At 48.6% G+C, this 21,259-nt stretch overlaps 1 protein-coding gene across 1 annotated transcript; it reads right to left on the bottom strand.

Annotated features, from left to right (window-relative positions):
* Positions 1 to 3,025: 3,025 nt before the first annotated feature.
* LOC114586920 (uncharacterized) lies at positions 3,026 to 4,085 on the bottom strand. Its single transcript, XM_028710782.2, has one exon. The coding sequence runs from the start codon at positions 4,079 to 4,081 to the stop codon at positions 3,305 to 3,307; it is 777 nt and encodes a 258-aa protein (XP_028566615.2). The 5' UTR covers positions 4,082 to 4,085; the 3' UTR covers positions 3,026 to 3,304.
* Positions 4,086 to 21,259: the final 17,174 nt, after the last annotated feature.

Here is a 21,259-nt window from a genome sequence, read left to right as displayed (position 1 = left end):
CAGGTATTTTTCTAAAACCCATGCAGAGGGCACCTTAGCAACCGACCGTTGCCAAAATCCACTCCCAAGTCCGCCTGCGCAAACATTGGGAGATTTTCTGTCTGAGGGGGAGGGTGCCCTGTTTTTTAATTTACTATTACTGCTTTTTCTTTTCAATTTTTGGCCCCCGAAGAATTTTGTGCCCAGGGCAACCGCCGCGGAGGCCCCACCCTTGCTACGCCACTGTCCATGCATCAAGATCCAGAGTGTTGTAGTGGTTGGTCCTGGACTCAGCCATGAAGCTTCCTGAATGTGGCCTTGGGCCAGTCCCTGCCTCTTTTAGCCTGTGGGGAGAACCTTGGGTACATGGGTGCAGAATGCTGCAGCGAGGCTCCTCACGGGGTCTCTGCCATGGCAGCATATTCACCCAGTGCTTTTCCAGCTGCAGTGGCTCCCGTGGAATACAGGGTCAGATTTAAGGTGCTAGTTTTGACTTTTAAAGCCCTTCATGGCCTAGGACCCTCGTACCTACGGGACCGCCTCTCCTGGTATGCCCTGTGGAGGACCTTAAGGTCCACAAATGACAACAGCTTGGAGGTCCTGAGCCACAAGGTGCTTAGGTTAGACCTTAGGAGGACCTTAAGGTCCACAAATAGCAACATCCTAGAGGTCCCAGGCCCTAAGGAGGCCAGATTAGCCTCATCCAGAGGCAGGGCCTTTTCTACACTGGCTCCGGCCTGGTGGAACGCTCTGTCTCATGAGACCAGGGCCCTGCGGGATCTGATTTCTTTCCACAGGGCCTGTAAGACAGAGTTGTTCCGCCTGGCCTTTGGCTTGGAATCAACTTGATCCCCTTCCCCTCTTTCCTTTTTCATTTCTCCTTCTGTGATGGAACTCCTATTTGGGGACTTCCCTGGCTTTTTTCTGGCCCACGTAGGACCAGTCTGGATAGTTGGCCTTGGTGAAGACTTGATGTTTCCATCCCCAAAAAAGTTTTTGAGTTTCTGCTGAAATGAGGCTGCATTTTAATGTTGTATTTTAATCTTGTTTTTTAAGCTGTATTCTAATCAATTGTTTTTATATTTGGTGTTAGCCGTCCTGAGCCTGGTCTTGGCTGGGGAGGTCGGGGTATAAATTATTATTATTATTATTATTATTATTATTATTATTATTATTATTATTATTATCATCATCATCATCATCATCATCATCATCATCATCATCATCTTCAGCTCCTTAGAGAGAAAGGTGGGGGGTATAAATGCAACAAGCAAACACAGGATTCAACCATCTTGGGTGTCAGGGATTGGCTGGATGAGAAGGAGTGGTGGAAGCCACCTGATCCCTGGGAGCCCCTCTCCCCTGGGAAAACTAAGAGGGAGAGGACTGGGATGCTGGCTCCTGGGGGTGGGAAACCGGCCACACCCCAGAGGAGGGGACAAGCTGAGAAGTACTGGAGGCCAGGAGCTTGAAGGATGATGAAGAGGAGGCAACAGGTGCCCCAGGACAGGGCAGGGACAGGAGTTAGACTTGGAAGCTCTCTCACAGACCCCCCCCCATCTGACAGCTTCTCCGCTGACAGCATGCAAGGCCACTACTTCCCAGAACGGGGCGTCTATTGCATGTTGCTGAGCAGAGAGGATCCCTTGAAGCTCACGATAGACAGAGGGAGGAACCTGAAAAAGAGGGGTAGGGAGTGAAGGGGAATTACAAGCCATGGAGGGCAACTGCTTCATCTAGACAAGGGCAACCCCTAGCAGTCTCCATGTGTTAACTCCCATATTTTTTGCTCTATAAGACTCACTTTTTCCCTCCTAAAAAGTAAGGGGAAATGTCTGTGCGTCTTAAGGAGCGAATGCAGGCTGCGCAGCTATCCCAGAAGCCAGAACAGCAAGAGGGATTGCTGCTTTCACTGCACAGCGATCCCTCTTGCTGTTCTGGCTTCTGAGATTCAGAACATTTTTTTCTTCTTGTTTTCCTCCTCCAAAAACTAGGTGCGTCTTGTGGTCTGGTGCGTCTTATAGAGTGAAAAATACGGTATATCTGCTGCCTTGAGCTCCTTGGAGGAAGACAAGAAGAGCTGGATATCAAATAAGTGCAGAAATAAATAAAATGTGAGGACAGGGTGGATTTGATTTAAATCACAATTTAAATCACTAGCCAGTAAGATTTTATTTTCCATATTTTCCCGTGTATAAGACTAGGGGTTTTTTAACCAAAAAATTAGGTTTAAAATTGGGGGTCGTTCTATACACGGGTAGTGCGTCTTATAGAGCGAAAAATATGGTAACTGTAAGCTAGCCAAGTGTTTCACTCTCTTTCTCTGACCTATGAAGGACCTGCTCTCCTTGTCAGCTCCCTGACCTTGGGCCAGTCACTGCCTCTCACCCGAACCTACCTCACAGGGCTGTTGTGAGGATGAAATGGAAGAGAGGAAGAACCAGGCATGCCGTCTTGAACTCCTTGGAGAAAAGGTGGCGTGGCGTTTGCCCACCTAGGTGTGTGACATCATACTGGGTTCATAAGGAAAGGGTTAACTAATTGTAAAATGACTAACCAACGGGAACCCAAGGGGCCGAGTTAGGGTGGTTGAGAAGACAGTCGGAGGTCTGGAAGAGGCAGGGAAGAAAAGTCTGTGGGTTGGGCTAGTCTGGAGTGAGAGAGATTGTTAAGAGGAGGCAGTCAAACAGTTGAGATAATCAGTCAGAAGGTATTAGGAAGGTATGGGCCGGTAAAGAAACTCAAGTTAAAATACTGACGGGAATATTATCTGAGAAACCATAAACTTGTTAACGTTTGTAAAATAAACTTGGTTTTTTTGGTTCACTTGTAACAACTGTCTCTGGACTCAGTGTTTTACCCGAGAGTAACGGGTTGGTGGCAGCGGGGAAGCAAGCGCAGTGGTGGCACAGGGATCACTAGACTGTTAAACGTCCGGGGACCCTGTGTGATCTCCACAGGTGGGTTATAAAAATAAAAGCTCTTGAAGCAATGAAGAATATCAGAACGCAACAACGTAGATGTCGTTATATTTGCTCTTTATTGCTGTCTATCTAACATGGAAGTTCTGGGAAGGCAATGCGGGGTGTGAGTGTTTCCCACCACCAAAGAATATTCATAGCCCCTCGCTCTTTCTCCAAGCCAGATGTGATATCTTGGGGAAGATCGTTACTTGTACATCGAGATTCAGGGCATCTAGAGAAGAGGAGAGAAGAGAACATGGACCAAGGAAGACTTGAGGAAGGAGGTGTCATCCACTCTCAGAAGGAAGCTCTGCAGAAGCTGGACTGCGGGGATTCAAATCAGGATCTGACCTTGTGGCCGCTTAGCATTTCTTGACGTTGCATTGCCCCATGTTGATGGAAGGACAAGCCTTCACACAGGTTTGGTCAGAGCACACGGTGACGCAGGGGTTCCCGCACTTTGTGGCACATGTCTTCACCCCACAACAGGGGTCAGCGCACTTAGTAGCACAGGGAGTGACGCTCACATTTCCACAGGCGTCCTGGCAGACGGTGGCGCATGTGCCCCCAGTTGGGGCTGGGATGGGCGCCACGCAAACAGCCCCGCAGGGATCCTGGCACACAGAAGCACACTGACCCTTGCTCGGGGCCACGCATACAGAGCCGCCAGAGCTGGTGCACACCGTGGCGCATGAGCCGGAGCTTTGCTGTGGGGTCACACAGACGGAGCCGCAGGGACCCTGGCAGACGGTGGCGCACTGGGGCTGCTGCGGTGTCACACAGACGGAGCCGCATGGGCCCTGGCAGACGGTCGAGCATTGACCCTGGCCTTGTGACACGCAGATGGACCCACCGGGGGTGGCGCATACGGTTGGCCCCTGGTTCTGCAGGGGGGTCACAGAGATGGAGCCGCAAGGACCCTGGCAGACGGTGGCGCACTGGGGCTGCTGTGGAGTGACGCAGATGGAGCCTCCAGGAGTGGCACACACGGTGGCACATTTAGGAGTGCATGCATCTGCGCACGATGACTGAGATGGGGTCACACAGACGGTGCCTCCAGGAGTTGCACACACGGTGGCACTCTTGGTCTTCACGCAAGAAGGAGGAGGCAGGCAGGGTTGCTTACACTGGTAGGACATCTTGTTGGGAAGGTTTTAGGTTCTGGAAGAGAAATAAATCATAAGAACAAAAGAGGAACCTGCTGAATCAGGCCAGAGGCCTACCTAGTCCAGCTTCCTGGTGTCACAGTGTCCAAATCCCACCAGAACCTGTAAAATCTAGGTAGACTGCCTCTGGAGCTGGAGGTTCCATAAGAGAATAGGAAGAACCTAGTGGATGTGGAGCCTGTGGCCCTCCAGATGCTACTCAATGATAGCTCCCATCGTCCCTGACCATTGGCCGTGCCAACAGGGGATGGTAGGGTTTAGACTCCAAGAACATTGGCTGGTAGAAGGTATAGTTGAAGAATATTTTGAGGGCCACAGATCCCACATCCCTGATATAAAGACTGCAAGTTAGATTATCCTCCACCAGGGCCAGGGCCTTCTCAGTGGTGGCTCCGACCTGGTGGAATGCTCTGTCCCAGGAGACCAGGGCCCTGCAGGATTTAACTTCCTTCTGCAGGGCCTGTAAGACAGAGCTATTCCACCTGGCTTTCAATTTGAACTTAGCCTGATCTTGTATTCCCCTTCCTCTCCTCCCCTTTTTATGAAGATTACCCGCTCTGGGATCCCACAGCTAATTCTCCCCTGGTCTCTTCACTGGCCCAAATAGTACTAATTTAGCCAGCTAGCCCTGGTGATCATCTAATGTTTATGGGATGGATTTCCCCCCTAAATTGATTTTTGATTTTTGATGTTATTATTATTTACGCTTTATACCGTATTTTATGCTGGTTTTTTTGTAGCATCAATTGTTTTAAATTTGTTGTTAGCAGCCCTGAGCCCAGTTTCCTGAACTGGGAAGGGCGGGGTATAAATAAAAATTTATTATATTATTTATTATTAAGCTCTCTGATTCAATAGTTCCCCGCAGTTCTTGTCCAGTTCTCCCTTAGCAGTGTTGAACTCGATCCTGCTGTGACATCACAGCTGCTTAGCCAATGACAGGGATCTGGACCCCTTTGCTTGTAAAGACACACGACGACACCGAAGGAGGTGAGCCAATGGTTCCAGCCAGGAGCACAGAGTTTGGGAAGAGTGTTGTGATAGTGGAGACATCAGAGGTTATTGTGGGGGAAGAAAATGACACATCATAGAGATGGGCCCTTAGCTATGTAAATCATAAGCAGCAGCAGCAGAGCAACTGTTAATTATAGTGTCTAGGGCTGAACAGCTGCCTCTAACAAGTTCTTACGAATGCTGAGTACATTGCCAGTTGTTCCTTGAAAGTTGCCCCATAGCTCTTAAAGGGTATGGGAGATGCCTTTCGGCCGCAAGTGGGTGTCCATAGATGTTGTTCAACACAGTCTGGGTGTATCACAACCTCATTTGTAAATGGATGGGGGTTGGGGCCACTCTGATGCACACAAACCAGTTTGCTCAAGGTGACCTTAACTAAATGCTGCGTTGTCTCAAAGGAGATTATGGCACCTCCTCAAGTCCCTTTGCAAAATAATAATAATGAGAGGCTCTAGTTAAGTGTTGGAGGAGACTCTTGAGAGTCCCATGGACTGCAAGAAGATCCAACCTCTCCATTCTGAAGGAAATCAGCCCTGAGTGTTCACTGGAAGGACAGAGCCTGAAGCTGAGGCTCCAAGACTTTGGCCAGCTCATGAGAAGAGAAGACTCCCTGGAAAAGACCCTGATGCTGGGAAAGATTGAGGGCACAAGGAGAAGGGGAGGGCGGAGGACGAGATGGTGGGACAGTGTTCTCGAAGAGACCAGCATGAGTTTGGCCAAACTGTGGGAGGCAGTGGAAGACAGGAGGGCCGGCGTGCTCTGGTCCAGGGGGTCATGAAGAGGTGGACACGACTAAACGACTAAACAACAACAAAGTTAAGTCAATGTAGCTCATATGAGACTTGAGATGGACCTCCACCTGTGGCCCTAAAAATATTGTTGGGCTGCAACTCCCATCAGCCCCAGCCAAAATGGCCAATGACCATACGTGATCGGAGGTACAGCCTGGCAACATCTGCCCATATACTGCGATTCCACTGGAACACAGAAACCCTGCAGGATGTGACATCAGCCATGGACTTCCTCTCTCTCAGAATGCCATTTTCATCTCCTCTGCCTTTATGGTTCCCATGTTGTGCTTGAAAGTGCATGGGCCAAGGGGGCTGAAATGACAGAAGCCGTCATGGTGGCTGCAAAAGATTGCCAGTGGGCAAGGGAATGGGTCTTCAGGTCCCCTCCATCCTCCTTGCCCTTCTCTCACTCAGAGGAACATCAGAGGAACCTGGCTGCTGGATCAGACCAATCAAAAAAATTTGGGGATGAAAACGTCAAATCTTCACCAAGGCTAGCTATTCAGACTGGTCCTACATGGGCCAGAAAAAAGCCAGGGAAGTCCCCAAATAGGAGTTCCATCACAGAAGGAGAAAGGGAAAAGGAAAGAGGGGCAGGGGATCAAGTTGATTCCAAGACAAAGGCCAGGCGTAACAGCTCTGTCTTACAGGCCCTGCAGAAAGAAATCAGATCCTGCAGGGCCCTGGTCTCATGAGACAGAGCGTTCCACCAAGTCGAGGCCAGTACTGAAAAGGCCCTGGCTTTGGTTGAGGCTAATCTGACTTCCTTAGGGCCCGGGACCTCTAGGGTATTGCTATTTAAGGTCCATAAATAGTCTACCATATCCTGTTCTCACTGTGGCCACTCAGATGCCACAAGCAGGACCTGAGTGCAAAAGAGCAACTCTCTCCCCCTGTTTGTGATTCCCTACAACTGGTGTCCAGCAACATCCTGCCTCCGGCCGGAGGGAGAACGCAGCCCTTCCGTCTAGCAGATATTGTCAGCCTTATGGCTCTGTGAATTTGCCTAATCCTGCAAGACGAATCATCAGCAGATACAGAGTACATTATGCAGATGAGGAAAATTTTATGAGTGCGTGTTTAATTTGCATAATTTTAACAGGGCGTTCAGCTTCTGTTGTCCCAGAATTTTGAACGGCTGCAGCGCAGCCTTGCAAAATTCCACAATTCATTGCTGATGGATATATATTCCGTGTGCGTGTTAGCACAAGCCTGGGATGCGCCTTGCATGTGGAAGTGCCATTGCTCAGAGGCAGAACACCAGCTTCTCTTGCAGAAGGTACCATTTTTAGTCTCTGCACATCTCTAGGTAGGGCTGGGGGGAGGGATCCTTGCCTGAAATCTTGGAGTGTTGCTGCCAGTTTGGATTTGAGTTTGGATTTGATATCCCGCTTTATCACTACCCTAAGGAGTCTCAAAGCGGCTAACATTCTTCTTTCCCTTCCTCCCCCACAACAAACACTCTGTGAGGTGAGTGGGGCTGAGAGACTTCAGAGAAGTGTGACTGGCCCAAGGTCACCCAGCAGCTGCATGTGGAGGAGCGGAGACACGAACCTGGTTCCCCAGATTGCAAGACTACTGCTCTTAACCACTACACCACACTGGCTCTCTTTCCAGTTGGTGTGGACAGTACGGAGCTAGATGGACCACCTGTCTGACTTGGCATAAATCAGCTTCTGTGTACCTTTGTAACCTGTAGCTTACTAGCGGAGCGCATTTCCCCCCCAATGGTCCCCAATTCAATGGCACCTCCAACTGAAAAGTTCAAACAGCTGATGACAATAAAGACTTCTCTGTCTCTCCGAGACCCCAGAGAGCCTCTGCTGGTCACAGTAGACCAGCGGTTCTCAACCTGTGGGTCCCCAGATGTTGGACTACCACTCCCCTCATCCCTGAGCTCTGGTCTTGCTAGCAAGGGGTGATGGGAGATGTAGTTCAACAACATCTGGGGATCCACATGTTGAGAAAGGTTGCAGTAGACTATTCTGAACTGCATGGACCAATAGTTGGGCTTGGTAGTAGACAGCTCCCTGTTTTGCCTCTGCTGTCAACATAGGAGCATCAGAAAGTGCACTAGATCCACTGATCCAATCATCTATACTGATGGGCAGTGGATCTCCAGGATTTCAAGCAGGGGGTCTCTTCTAGTCTTACTTGGAGATGCTGAGGATCGGATCTGGGACCTTAAGCATGTAATTCACAGAGTTGTAGAGTTTGTAGAGTTGGGGTCCCATCTAGTCCCACCCCCTGCAATACAGGAATCTCAGCTCAAGCATCCATGGCAGATGGCCACCCAACCTCTGCTTCAAAACCTGCAAGGAAGGAGAGTCCACAACATCCCGAGAGAGTCCGTTGAGAGAAAGTTTAGTTGGTATCTCCTTTCTCATAACTTGAAGCCATTGGCTCACGTCCTCCCCTCCAGAGCAGGAGAAAAAGAGCTTGCTCCATTCAGATGTTCCACCACTGAATTATGGTCACATGAAAAGTGTCTGCTGGATGTGGGCCAGCACCCTGTTTTCACAGTGGCCAAACAGATGCCCAAGGCAACCAGAACGAGAATGTAACAGCCCTGAGGTTCTCAGCAACTGGTAATCAGAAACCTACACTCTCTGATAAAGCTCCTTCCCTTTCAATTCATCTTTGAAACATTCTCATAGACAACCAGCATGCTTTGGAAGAAGCTCCCCCTGACACTCCTCCTTTCTGTATGGGTTGGCCATATTGCAATATGGTGGATAGGGGTGGTGTCTTCCACTGGAAACAGCTTAAGTTACAGGGTTCAGGCCAGGCCGTGTGACACACACAGCTTTGCTCTCTCCCACACTGTTGTTGCTGCTTGTTCACTGTTCTATCTAAGCTTCTGCCACGACCTCATCACAACATTTGTCCAAGGCATCTGCCCCACTCTGCCTTATAGTAGAGATGGCCGCGGACAGCTAACGGACAGTTTTGTATGGAGGATTCATTCAGATGAGATGCTATCTGCAGTCTGAGTTGGTATAAAGGCATCCTGGCCTCCACTTGGTGAACTTCAACAAGAGGAGAAGCCACCAACCGTATTTCTGAACCTGTTGGGTTTGAGCGCTAAGATTTGTTGATGGTGGGTTGTTGTTTTCTGTATTATTTTTTTTTAATTGAGCTTTGAGCAGTTGGAAGTAAAGGTAAAGGTACCCCTGACCATTAGGTCCAGTCGCGGTCGACTCTGAGGTTGCGGTGCTCATCTCGCTCTATAGGCTGAGGGAGCCAATGTTTGTCTGCAGACTTTTTTTCTGGGTCATGTGGCCAGCAGGACTAAGCCGCTTCTGGCGAAACCAGAGCAGCGCATGGAAACGCCATTTACCTTCCCGCCAGAGCGGTACCTATTTATCTACTTGCACTTTGACGTGCTTTCGAACTGCTAGGTGGGCAGGAGCAGGGACTGAGCAACAGGAACTCACCTCATTGTGGGGATTCGAACCACCGACCTTCCGATCGGCAAGCCCTAGGCTCTGTGGTTTAGACCACAGCGCTACCCGCATCCCTGAGCAGTTGGAAGAGCACCATATATAATCTATTTGAATGAGTGAATGAATAAATAATAGAATTAAGCACTTGGGACAGCTGCAAACGTCTATTTGAATGGACAAACAAATGCTAACAAGAATTGAAGCAACAGCACAGTGAAGCAACAGGAAGAACTTTCTGACAGCAAGAGCTGTTTGGCACTGAAATGGTCTCCTCCATGAGGTTCTGAACTCTCCTTCCTTGCAGATTTTTAGCCGACATCCCTGCATTGTGGTGGATTGGATGACCCCCACCCCACTGGGGGTCCCTTCTAACTCAACAATTCTATGATTCTATGATACTACTTCTCCAACGAAGATCAAAAATTGGGGTGGCCCAAACTGGTAAGTAATTTGCATGAGGAATGACTGTTGTTGGGCCAAGTCTCCCATCAGCCCCAGTTGGCATGGCCAGTAGTCAGGGATGATGGGAGTTGTAGTTGAACCATGTTCTTGGCGTCCAACTCCAATCAGCCCTAGTTGGCATGGTCAATGGTCAGGGATGATGGGAGTTGTAGTTGAACCATGTTCTTGGCGTCCAACTCCAACCAGCCCTCATTGGCATGGTCAATGGTCAGGGATGATGGGAATTATAGTCCAGCAGGACCTTCTGGAGCTTCTGCATCCCTGCAGTAAAGAATGTTCTCTGAAGGTCTCTTACTGCCTATTGTAATTTAGAACCCATTATTCCACCTTCCTGCTCCTACTCCCTATTATTATTCCTATTTTTTACCATGCCACCAAGGTGTCGGCTGCTAATCCCATGTTTAAGAGAAGCCACTTACACCTCCACTGAAGAGAGAGCTGCTGATGGTATCGCCACCATCAGGCATTCTCCTTCTACCTCTCTTCTTCTCTGATCTCCTTCCTTACGTCTTCCTTACGTCTTGGCTCTCTCGCCCTCCTGGCACTTCTTCACTCCTCTGTAATTCTCCTCTGTTGCCACTCATTTATTTTAAGAAATTGCCTCCTCTGAAATGAAGGCAGGGAAGTCCCCCAAAGGCAGCACCTTGAACAGAATGGCCAAAATCTCATTGGCTGTCGTAAACCATCCCCGAAGCCATTGGCGGAAATTGCTACCTTTGGTACTACTAATTTTTCCTCCAAGTGGGGAATAAAACCCAATAACCAAAAGAATGCTGTAATAAGCAAGCAGCCTGGCTGTAGCCTAAAATCGTTTGTCAAGAGCTCAAGAGAGACGGGCTCTTCCATGAGAACAAGAGAGATCCCAAGATACTCACCACGGTAGATGACAAGAGCAGGATGATCCAAGAGTCCAAGTTGAGTTTGGTGGACACACCGAGCCGGCCGCCTCTTTTATATGACTTCCAAGAGGCAAGATCCCGGAAAGATGGTGCCCCGAGGGATGGGAAGCTTGTTAAGAGCACCCAAAGCTTGCCCCACCTAGTCATCTCCAAATTGCTGACAGCCCTCATTAGGTTGAATGGAATCCTCCTAACATGAGCGGAAGGACTTTGGAAATGAGAAGGCTGGGTCACGTGAAGCTGGCTGGACCCACATGGAAGTGGGAAAACAAAGAACGGGGATAAATTGTTTATTTTAAGGAACTAAATATGGATAGATGGATGAATGGATGGATGAATCCTCACTTCTGCTGCTGTCCTCACATCCATTCTTTAGGCCCTGAGTCACACAGTATGGAAAACCACCCTATTCCTTGGGATGCTCTTTGAACTGCCAAACCATTCCTTGGTACTGATCACAAGCTCAAAAGTTCAGAACAGGCATATTCAACCTCTTCAGACCCACTTTTAACCCATCTGGGGACCCATTTTTTCATCTTCCACCATATATCAACATGGCAGCCGTGTTCCTGTTGTGACCCATGTTGGACCAGGCTGTGATCCACTAGCAGCTGAAGACCACTGGTCACAACGTGTGGATGGAGGTCTACCAGGGGAGAACCCAGGTCCATCCAGATCTAAGAAAGAGAGTTGGCCTCTACTCCAGAAGCAAAATACAGGGGAAGGGCTGTAGCTCAGGGGTGGAGCATGCAGATAGTTCAATCCCTAGAGCTGGGAATGTCAGAATGAGAGCCAGAGGGGACATCAGGAAGGAGGGAAAGAAAGCCACTTCCGTACTACAGAGGAGGTGGGGTTGTGGGCAGTACGGCCCCACCACATGCATGGTGGCTGGAGCCCAGCCCTCACTGATTGGGGGGATTCCCGGCAGTGTCACCCCCTGGCCAGCCAATCGGCTGGCTCTGGGGGCATAGCCTGCCCTATTTAAGGCAGGGTGCAGCCGGGGATCTCCCTCTTTGCCGCTCATCAGCTGTTCCTGCTTTTCCCACCCTCCCACCCTGCAAGGTTTTCGTCCTTGACCTTGCTATGGACCTTGGTTGGTCAGCGTTGAGGGGCCTGGTAGGAATTTTTCCACTTGGCAAATTGGCTCCAGCCACTTGGTTTTCACCTAAAGGTAAAGGTAAAGGTACCCCTGCCCGTACGGGCCAGTCTTGCCAGACTCTGGGGTTGTGCACCCATCTCACTCAAGAGGCCAGGGGCCAGCGCTGTCCGAAGACACTTCCGGGTCACGTGGCCAGCGTGACATCGCTGCTCTGGCGAGCCAGAGCCGCACACGGAAACGCTGTTTACCTTCCCGCTAGAAAGCGGTCCCTATTTATCTACTTGCACCCGGGGGTGCTTTCGAACTACTAGGTTGGCAGGCGCTGGGACCGAGCAACGGGAGCGCACCCCGCCACGGGGATTCGAACCGCCGACCTTTCGATCGGCAAGCCCTAGGCACTGAGGCTTTTACCCACAGTGCCACCTGCGTCCCACTGGTTTTCGCCTACTTCGTAGCAAATCACCACAACTTTCTTGGTATTGGCGGTTAGGCACTGGTATTGTTCTGTAGATGGAAGAGGGGAGGTATCGCCATCACCTGCCCCGCATATTGAAGGGTAGTCCGATAAAGGATTCCAGGGGGCGTGGCCTTGTCCAAAGCCTATGGGGGTGAGGGCCTAAGGCACGCCCACTATTGGTGACCCCAGGGGAGTTCCTAGTTGATGTGCATCATCAGGACTCCCCCTACTGGTGGTTAACTCTTCCCGGACTTCAGGTGGACGGGCTGAAGTCGGATATAGTCAGTCAGGACCAATGCCTAAGCCAATACCGCTCTTCACCTGTAACCTATAAAGTTGTGGCCTTATTTCACCCATTAACCTTAATAATTGTGTCATGTGTCATTATTTCCACTGGGGAGGGCAAGAACTTGCCACGTAAAAGAGGCTGTCAGACTGAGTGACAGAGTATAGTTTCAGGAAGAGGGAGGGAAAGTGTGGGACCGAAAGGGGTGCCAGGCAGGGGCCTATGAAGGGGGGTGAGGGGGGTGCGGTTTGCCCCAGGTGCCACCCTGACGGGGTGTGTGTGACAAAATGGCGGGCAGCACTTGTCACTGTGGGGCCTGCAGCGCTCACGAGCCACACGTCTTGGTGCCCGCAGGCTCCACGCTGTCCGCCTGCTGCCTCCCCCCAGCTGTAGGGCAGCTGAGGCCCCACTGTGCACCCTGTCTCTATGGCTACCATGCACCCCATCTTGTCCTGTATGGTTGTCACACGCTCCGTCTTGTCCCTATGGGCGCCAGGCCCCCGAGGTGAGCGGCACCCATAGGGATGGCACTGGACGGCACGTCATGGGGTTCATGGTGTCAATAATAATAATAATAATAATAATAATAATAATAATAATAATAATTTATTGTTTGTACCCCACCCATCTGGCTGGGTTTCCCCAGCCACTCTAAAATGTCACACATTAAAAACTTCCCTGAACAGGGCTGCCTTAAGATGTCTTCTGAATGTCAGGCAGTTGTTTATCTCTTTGACATCTGATGGGAGGGCGTTCCACAGGGCGGGCGCCACCACCGAGAAGGCCCTCTGCCTGGTTCCCTGTAACTTGGCTTCTCGCAATGAGGGAACCGCCAGAAGGCCCTCGGCGCTGGACCTCAGTGTCTGGGCAGAAAGATGGGGGTGGAGACGCTCCTTCAGGTATACTGGGCTGAGGCACGGATGCCACGTTTAAAAAGATCTTTCCAGAATTCCCAGTTCTTGATCTCATCGTGAGCTGTTAACATTTTGGCGGAATGCAATGTTGTCATGATCACCTGGAGAGAGATAAAATGAGATTTATTGTATTTTAATAAATGGGTTCTGAGTCATTATTGTTACCTTTGGAGCCAAGAAGGACAGATCAGTCAATCAGGGAGGGTGAGGTGTCTGGGATGGAATTCTGCCCAGTCACCTCCAAAGAGGATAAACAATGGAAATGGGAAGGAGTTCCATTGCCCTTTCATCTTTCCAATTAATTAATGGTGGATGCCGCGTCAGTCAATAAATGTCTTCTTCCTCCTCTTTTGTTTTCCCTCAACTGAACAAAAGCTACCAAGATCTGTCCTTCTGCTTCACCCCTTGGCAGGATTTGAACCCGTCCTGCGATGATATCTGATGGGAATGTGGTCTGTGCGCAAACACTCAAAACAGGTACTGCCTCTCCCTGGGAACGGTGCTCCTTAAAGGAGACACATGCACCAGAGGTGTTCTTAGTCCTGGCTGAAAACAGGGCTAGTTCTAACTGAAAACAAGGCTTTTAGTGTTGAATCGCCAGGAATAAATTGTCTGGAATAAATTATCAGCCGGGATGAGGCACGTACCCCATGTTCTGATGTTTATGTGCCCATTGAAGATGCTTTTGTTTAAGGAGGCTTTCCTAGTCGTTCATGGAATATTAACTGTACACCCGTAGAAAAGGTTGTACCATTGTAGAACAATTTTGAGAGTAATAATAATAATATTATTATTTATACCCCGCCCATCCAGCTGGGTTTCCCCAGCCACTATGGGCGGCTCCCAACAGATTAAAAACAGAATAAAACATCAAACATTAAAAACTTCCCTAAACAGGGCTGCCTTCAGATGTCTTCTAAAAGTCAGATAGTTGTTTCTCTCTTTGACATCTGATGGGAGGGTGTTCCACAGGGCGGGTGCCAGCACTGAGAAGGCCCTCTGCCTGGTTCCCTGTAACCTCACTTCTCGCAGCAAGGGAACCGCCAGAAGGCCCTCAGCGCTGGACCTCAGTGTCTCGGCAGAACGAAGAGGGTGGAGATGCACCTTCAGGTATACTGAGAGATCTTTTCTTTTCCCTGACCCACTTCCTTTGATAATAATTGTAGAGGATATATACACACAAGTAAACTTATACTTTTTTTCTTTTAGGCCAATATTACAAGATAACTGAACTGCTTTACTTTAATGTTGGGTTAGCAGTATTTCCCAAAGTTTGGGAAAGCTTGGACTTCAATTCCCATCATCCCTAAGCACTGGTCCTAGCTAGGGATGATGGGAGTTGTAGTCCAAAAACTGCTGGAAACCCAAGTTTGTCCTTTTGTGTGTTTGTAATGAACAATGACGGATGCGGGTGGCGCTGTGGGTTAACCCACAGAATCTAGGACTTGCCGATCAGAAGGTCAGTGGTTCAAATCCCCGCAACGGGGTGAGCTCCCGTTGTTTGGTCCCTGCTCCTGCCAACCTAGCAATTTGAAAGCACGTCAAAGTGCAAGTAGATAAATAGGTACCGCTCTGGCGGGAAAGCACACGGCGTTTCCATGGACTGCTCTGGTTCGCCAGAAGCGGCTTAGTCATGCTGGCCACACGACCCGGAAGCTGCACGCCGGCTCCCTCGGCCAGTAAAGTGAGATGAGCGCCGCAACCCCAGAGTTGTCCATGACTGGACCTAATGGTCAGGGGTCCCTTTACCTTTAATGAACAATGGTGTCATATTTGGGTTTTGATGTATCTCAAAAAACACACTCAAAGATCCCTTCCAAGTTCACTGCTGATTCGTTTACCAAGGGCTTATCTTTCCCATTTACCTTTCCTCTGCTCTTTTCAGGCATGGTCTTCAAGCTAAAGCTCAAAGCCTGAGCACCCTTTCTTCCCCTCTGGAGCTTCCACTGTGAAAGCCTGCTCTTTAGCGCTCAATCAGAGCAAACATCCATCTGCGAAAAACCCAAATTGATGACCCCTTGAAAGGTTCCAGCTCTCAGATACTCTTGATCAGGATGTTGGCACCTGTGAGAACCTCAGTTGCCCCAAATGGAAAACCTTGCAACTTTCACTTGGATATAAAAAATCTTTTGGAGTTTAGAATTAGCTGAAAAAAATAACTCATAAATTAGGTGGTGCCAAAGGCTTGGAAGATGCTCGAAAATTCTATCCTGTTTGGTGAGGTTTTACTCTCTATACAACAAGTACAGACGCACAGGACTTCTTCTCCATAGTAGAATGAGATTCTGTTTTCCTAATGGTTTTAAAATACTTTACCAACCTAATATTAAGTCTCCCTTGGATATACTGTGCTTTTTCGTACTTCTATTATTTTTATTGGAGCCATTTGTTTTATTTACTTCAATGAAATCTTTCAAAAAACGTATCCTCTTTTGTGAATTGATCACCAGTGAAGAAAATGCAAACCCTCCATCCTTGTGAAAGTATTCATGAAGATGTCAGATTCCATACTATATCTAATTTGAGTTTTAGAATGTGTAGAAATTGTTTTATTGTAATGAATAAAAATTTATTAAAAAAGAAAGAAAGAAATTGTTTTATTGTGTTTGTACATTTTTAGAACTTGTACTTTTTGTGTTTTATTTATTGGTTTAATTTATCTAGAACGTTTGGTGCGATCAAACAAGATAGCCCCTATCCATAGGCTTACAATCTAAAAAAACACAACACTAAAAGAAAAAGGGAGAAGGAGAGGAAAGGAAAATCAAAATCAAAACTCAGGCACTGATTCTAAACAGTTGTTCCTATAATGACCAGCTGGCACAGGTCAGGGGCAGAGGGTGTTTTGTGGTGTAGTGGTTAAGAGTGGTAGACTCGTAATCTGGTGAACTGGGTTCGCGTCTCTGCTCCTCCACATGCAGCTGCTGGGTGACCTTGGACTAGTCACACTTTGGGTAGTGATAAAGCAGGATATCAAATCCAAACAACTCTTCTTCTTCTTCTTCTTCTTCTTCTTCTTCTTCTTCTTCTTCTTCTTCTTCTTCTTCTTCTTCTGCTTCTGCTTCTGCTTCTTCTGCTTCTCCTCCTCCTCCTCCTATTTTTATTTATTAATTTGCTATATCACCCTTCATTCGAGGATCACAGGGTGGCATACAATATAAAAAGACAAAAATGCACAACATAGTAACAAACAAAAACCACCATAGTTTAAAAGTCCATAGGTTGTTTAATAATTAGCCAAAGGCCTGGGAGATATTATATTATGCATTGCTGCCCACTGCTTGGATGACTTCAGGCTGTGATTTGGTTTATAAATTTGGAAGAAGAAGAAGAAGACGACGACGACAGTTCCCTCATGGGTGCAAAACTCTGCTCCCTTTATGTGGCTATTCATTTTGTGCATTCTTTGTGGCTGAGTATTCCAGAAGCTGGGAGCTGTCAGAACAAGTAGAGTAGGAAAGAGATCAAGGGGTGAAATTCCACCACTGAGCCTCTTTCCTAATCGTTTCCTGGCCCAGGAGATCACGCCAATAATACTCAGAACAACCACAAGCTCATCTAGTTAATTCTGCTATTTGTGTAAGGTGTCGTTAGGCAACAGAGATTACTCATGATCATAATCCCGTTGTCATTCCTTTGTGGACACGGCATTCCATTGTGTCCGGCATCGTTGTAAGGGATGGACTTCGGGGAGAGTTCTCTCTGGTGGTAGCTATATTATTGAGGACCCTCCACTGCCTGCAGAACCTTCCTTATAGCAGGTCCATATAGCGTAGGGTTGTCTACTGGCAGGAGCACTCCGAATTTTCAAACTGGGGGCATATGACTGAGAACATGTGACACTTGTTAAAACAGCTGTGCTGGCTGCCCACCTACTGCTGAGACAGATTCAAGGTCCTTGTTTTGATTTACATTTCCGTGCACAGTTCAAAGTGTTGGTGCTGACCTTTAAACTGGGAGCCAGTGTGGTGTACTGGTTAAGAGCGGTGGACTCGTAATCTGGTGAACCGGGTTCGCTTCCCCGCTCCTCCACATGAGCTAGTCACATTTCTTTGAAGTCTCTCAGCCTCACTCACCTCACAGAGTGTTTGTTGTGGGGGAGGAAGGGAAAGGAGAATGTTAGCCGCTTTGAGACTCCTTCGGGTAGTGATAAAGCGGGATATCAAATCCAAACTCTTATTTTCTTCTTCTTCTTTAAAGACCTAAATGGCCTTGGCCCACTATACCCGAAGGAGTGTCTCCACCCCCATTGTTCTGCCTGAGGTCCAGAGCCGAGGGCCTTCTGGTGGTTCCCTCCCTGTGAGAAGTGAAGTTACAGGAAACCAGGCAGAGGGCCTTCTCGGTGTTGGCACCTGCTCTGTGGAACGCCCTCCCATCAGATGTTAAGGAAATAAACAACTATCTGACTTTTAGAAGACATCTGAAGGCAGCCCTATAAGGAAGCTTTTGGTCTTTGATGTTATGTTTTTATGTGTTGGAAACTGCCCAGAGTGGCTGGTGCCGCCCTACTAGATGGGTGGGGTATATTATTCTTATTTTTATTATTCTCATTATTATTATTATTATTACCCTGAACAACTTAAGTGCAGGATACTCCAGGGACTACTCAGTCACTGAGATCATTAGCAGGAGTGTTGCTGGCACAGCTCATTTGGCGACAATGAGAAACTAAGCCATTGGAGTTATGGCTCCAGTGCTGTCGAATACTCTGCCAACAGAGATTGAACTTTCTTTGTTTTAAGACACTTGCTAAAAAAAAACAGGGCGCCATCTTCCAGGGCCACAACCCGGGGTGAGTCATATGATTTGTGTGTGATTGCAGCCCCGATAAAGCACTTTTTGGGGAAAGGTGCCCCCAAACGGCATGTTTGGGGGCACTGTGTGAGATTGCATCCCTGCTAGCATTTGATTGACGTAGGAGTGAGATTGAGTTGAGAAATAAGACTAAGAGCACATATTGATATAGGAATGTATTAGATAATATGTAAAGAAATATACAATAATAAGAGTACATTCCTTTGTAAAAAAGGAATATACAACGGGAAAGACAGGAAGTCTAGTGTGTTGGTATGTATATGATTTTTTTGGGGGGGAATTGTTTTTGTTTTTCCTCTTTGTTCTTTTTATTTTTGTTTCATTTTCTTTCTAGGTATATAAAATTTGTATATAATTTTTGTATACATGTTGGAAATTATATTATAGTAAGTCCTGTAATGTAATATGACAATGTTTACCGATGTAATATAAGAATGTTAACAAATAAATAAAAAGCAAATTAAAAAAAAAGGGGGGGGGGAGAAAAAGTTCTTTTTGGGGGGTGATATTGCAGCTGCTAAAACGGCTGGCATGCTCTCACAGGGGGGGGGGGATGTCCCCATTTTTCCGGGACAGTTGAAGGGTATGTGATTTCTTTGGTCCCTGCTTTCCATTTTACTTTCACAATGTGGTTTTGATTTCCTTTTAAATCCCTGGAAATAGGAGGAGATGCTTCCTGAGTGAGGAAGATATAAGTCCTCCTCTTTAGGTGACCTGGAATTTTGACATGTGATATGGAAGGACACAGTAGGGACGCGGGTGGCGCTGTGGGTAAAAGCCTCAGCGCCTAGGGCTTGCCGATCGAAAGGTCAGCGGTTCGAATCCCCGCGGCGGGGTGCGCTCCCGTTGCTCGGTCCCAGCGCCTGCCAACCTAGCAGTTCGAAAGCACCCCCGGGTGCAAGTAGATAAATAGGGACCGCTTACTGGCGGGAAGGTAAATGGCGTTTCCGTGTGCGGCTCTGGCTCGCCAGAGCAGTGATGTCACGCTGGCCACGTGACCCGGAAGTGTCTGCGGACAGCGCTGGCCCCCGGCCTCTTGAGTGAGATGGGCGCACAACACTAGAGTCTGTCAAGACTGGCCCGTACGGGCAGGGGTACCTTTACCTTTACTATGGAAGGACACACACACAAATTCACAAACACATCTGATTTCTGAAACGCTTCCATGCCCTCCAAACCCCTTCTGTGCACCCTGGAGGTAGGAACTTGCTCTTTTCATTTTTAAATGACGCTAATGTTGCCAGGATGCTTCCCTGAACTTTAATGTGGGGTTGTAAAAGACCTAATTCATTCCTAGTGAATTCTTCGTGAATTTCTGTCTCCATTTCATCCATCTCTGCAATTCTCTGATCGAACATACAGGAAGATATACAGCAATGAGATGAATAAACACAACAATGGTAAGCCTTTTTTTTTTTTTTTTTTTTTTTGGTGCCACAAAACCGTAGCGTTTATTTGCTGGGGTTTTTTTAAGCAAGGAGGAAGAGAAAAGATTATCTAGATGGGGGAAAGGGGAATAATCCAACACCAAGGGGTTTATGCAGGCCTGGCGTACCCCGAAAGGTCATAGCTGGCCGTTTCCTTATTCCTTAAAGCAGGGGTGGGAACCTTTTTGTTTTTTTGAGGACCACATTCCTACAGAGGTAATCTGCTTGAGGCAGGTGCTAGTGATAGGTGGGGCTAAATCTTGGGTGCTCAGGATCAGAATTGGTGAGCCGGCAATCTTTTCTGTCCGCCCCCCTCTTTTGACACCCATTCTCTCATTTTATGATATTCCCTTGCTCCTTGAAACCCCATTCTCTTTCATTTTGATAACCCATTTCTCTTTTCCTCTCTCTCTCTATTTTTACACCCCCTTCCTCTCTTTTTTTACACCCCTCTCACACATTTTGAGGACGCAGGTGGGTCTGTGCCTAGGGCTTGCCGATCAGAAGGTTGGCGGTTCGAATCCCCGCAACGGGGTGAGCTCCCGTTGCTCGGTCCCTGCTCCTGCCAACTTAGCAATTCGAAAGCACGTCAAAGTGCAAGTAGATAGATAGGTACCACTCTGGCGGGAAGGTGAATGGTGTTTCCATGCGCTGCTCTGGTTCGCCAGAAGCAGCTTAGTCTTAGTTTGACCCTTCCTTCCTTCCTTCCTTCCTTCCTTCCTTCCTTCCTTCCTTCCTTCCTTCCTCCCTCCCTCCCTCCCTCCCTCCCTCCCTCCCTCCCTGACCCCCCCCCCTTCTTCCCTCTCTCCCTCTAGGCTCCCCATGCCAACATAGAATGAGGCCGAGGGCAAAAGTGCGCCCACCCCTGCCTTTAAAGGATAGGAGAAAACGATACCAAGAGAGAAAGGAGGAACAAGGTTAGGAATGAAACGATATGGGGATTTTTCAGAGAGCCCGAGTCATTGTTAAACATAGCAAAGGCAGGCAACAGCTCGCCCCATGCTACTCTTCGATCCGTTTGTCAATTCCTCTTCCATCAGTCCCATCGCTGCCATGTGCCCGGGTTCTACAGACATCCAGGGGCGGCACAGCAGCTGGTACTGGTACAGGGCGCGGCAGCGACGCAAGTGGGCTGCACCAGATTCAGTGTTACCGGTACACAGCTGCTCAAGGGAACCCCGCCACATCCACATCCTGAGGAGATCACCAAGGGAGATGAGACACAGCTTGGGACCAACGTGGCCTGTGCCCCGCAGGTGGTCTGCTGTGGCAGGCCGCACACAGTCAGCGCCGGCGCACCGCAACAGGTGGTCTGCTGTGGCAGGCCGCACACGGTGAGTGTCGATGCACCGCAGGTGGTCTGCTGTGGCAGGCCACACACAGTCAGTGTTGGTGCCCCACAGGCAGTCTGCTGTGGTACCCCACACACGGAAATGGTCTTGGCCCCCCCACAGGAGGTCTGCTGCGGTATCCCACACACGGAAATGGTCTTGGCCCCACAGGCGGTCTGCTGCGGTATCCCACACACTGTGACAGGCGTA

This window comes from Podarcis muralis, chromosome 16, assembly GCF_964188315.1.
Source record: "Podarcis muralis chromosome 16, rPodMur119.hap1.1, whole genome shotgun sequence".
NCBI lineage: Eukaryota > Metazoa > Chordata > Lepidosauria > Squamata > Lacertidae > Podarcis > Podarcis muralis.
This window is presented reverse-complemented; position numbering and strand designations above follow the sequence as displayed.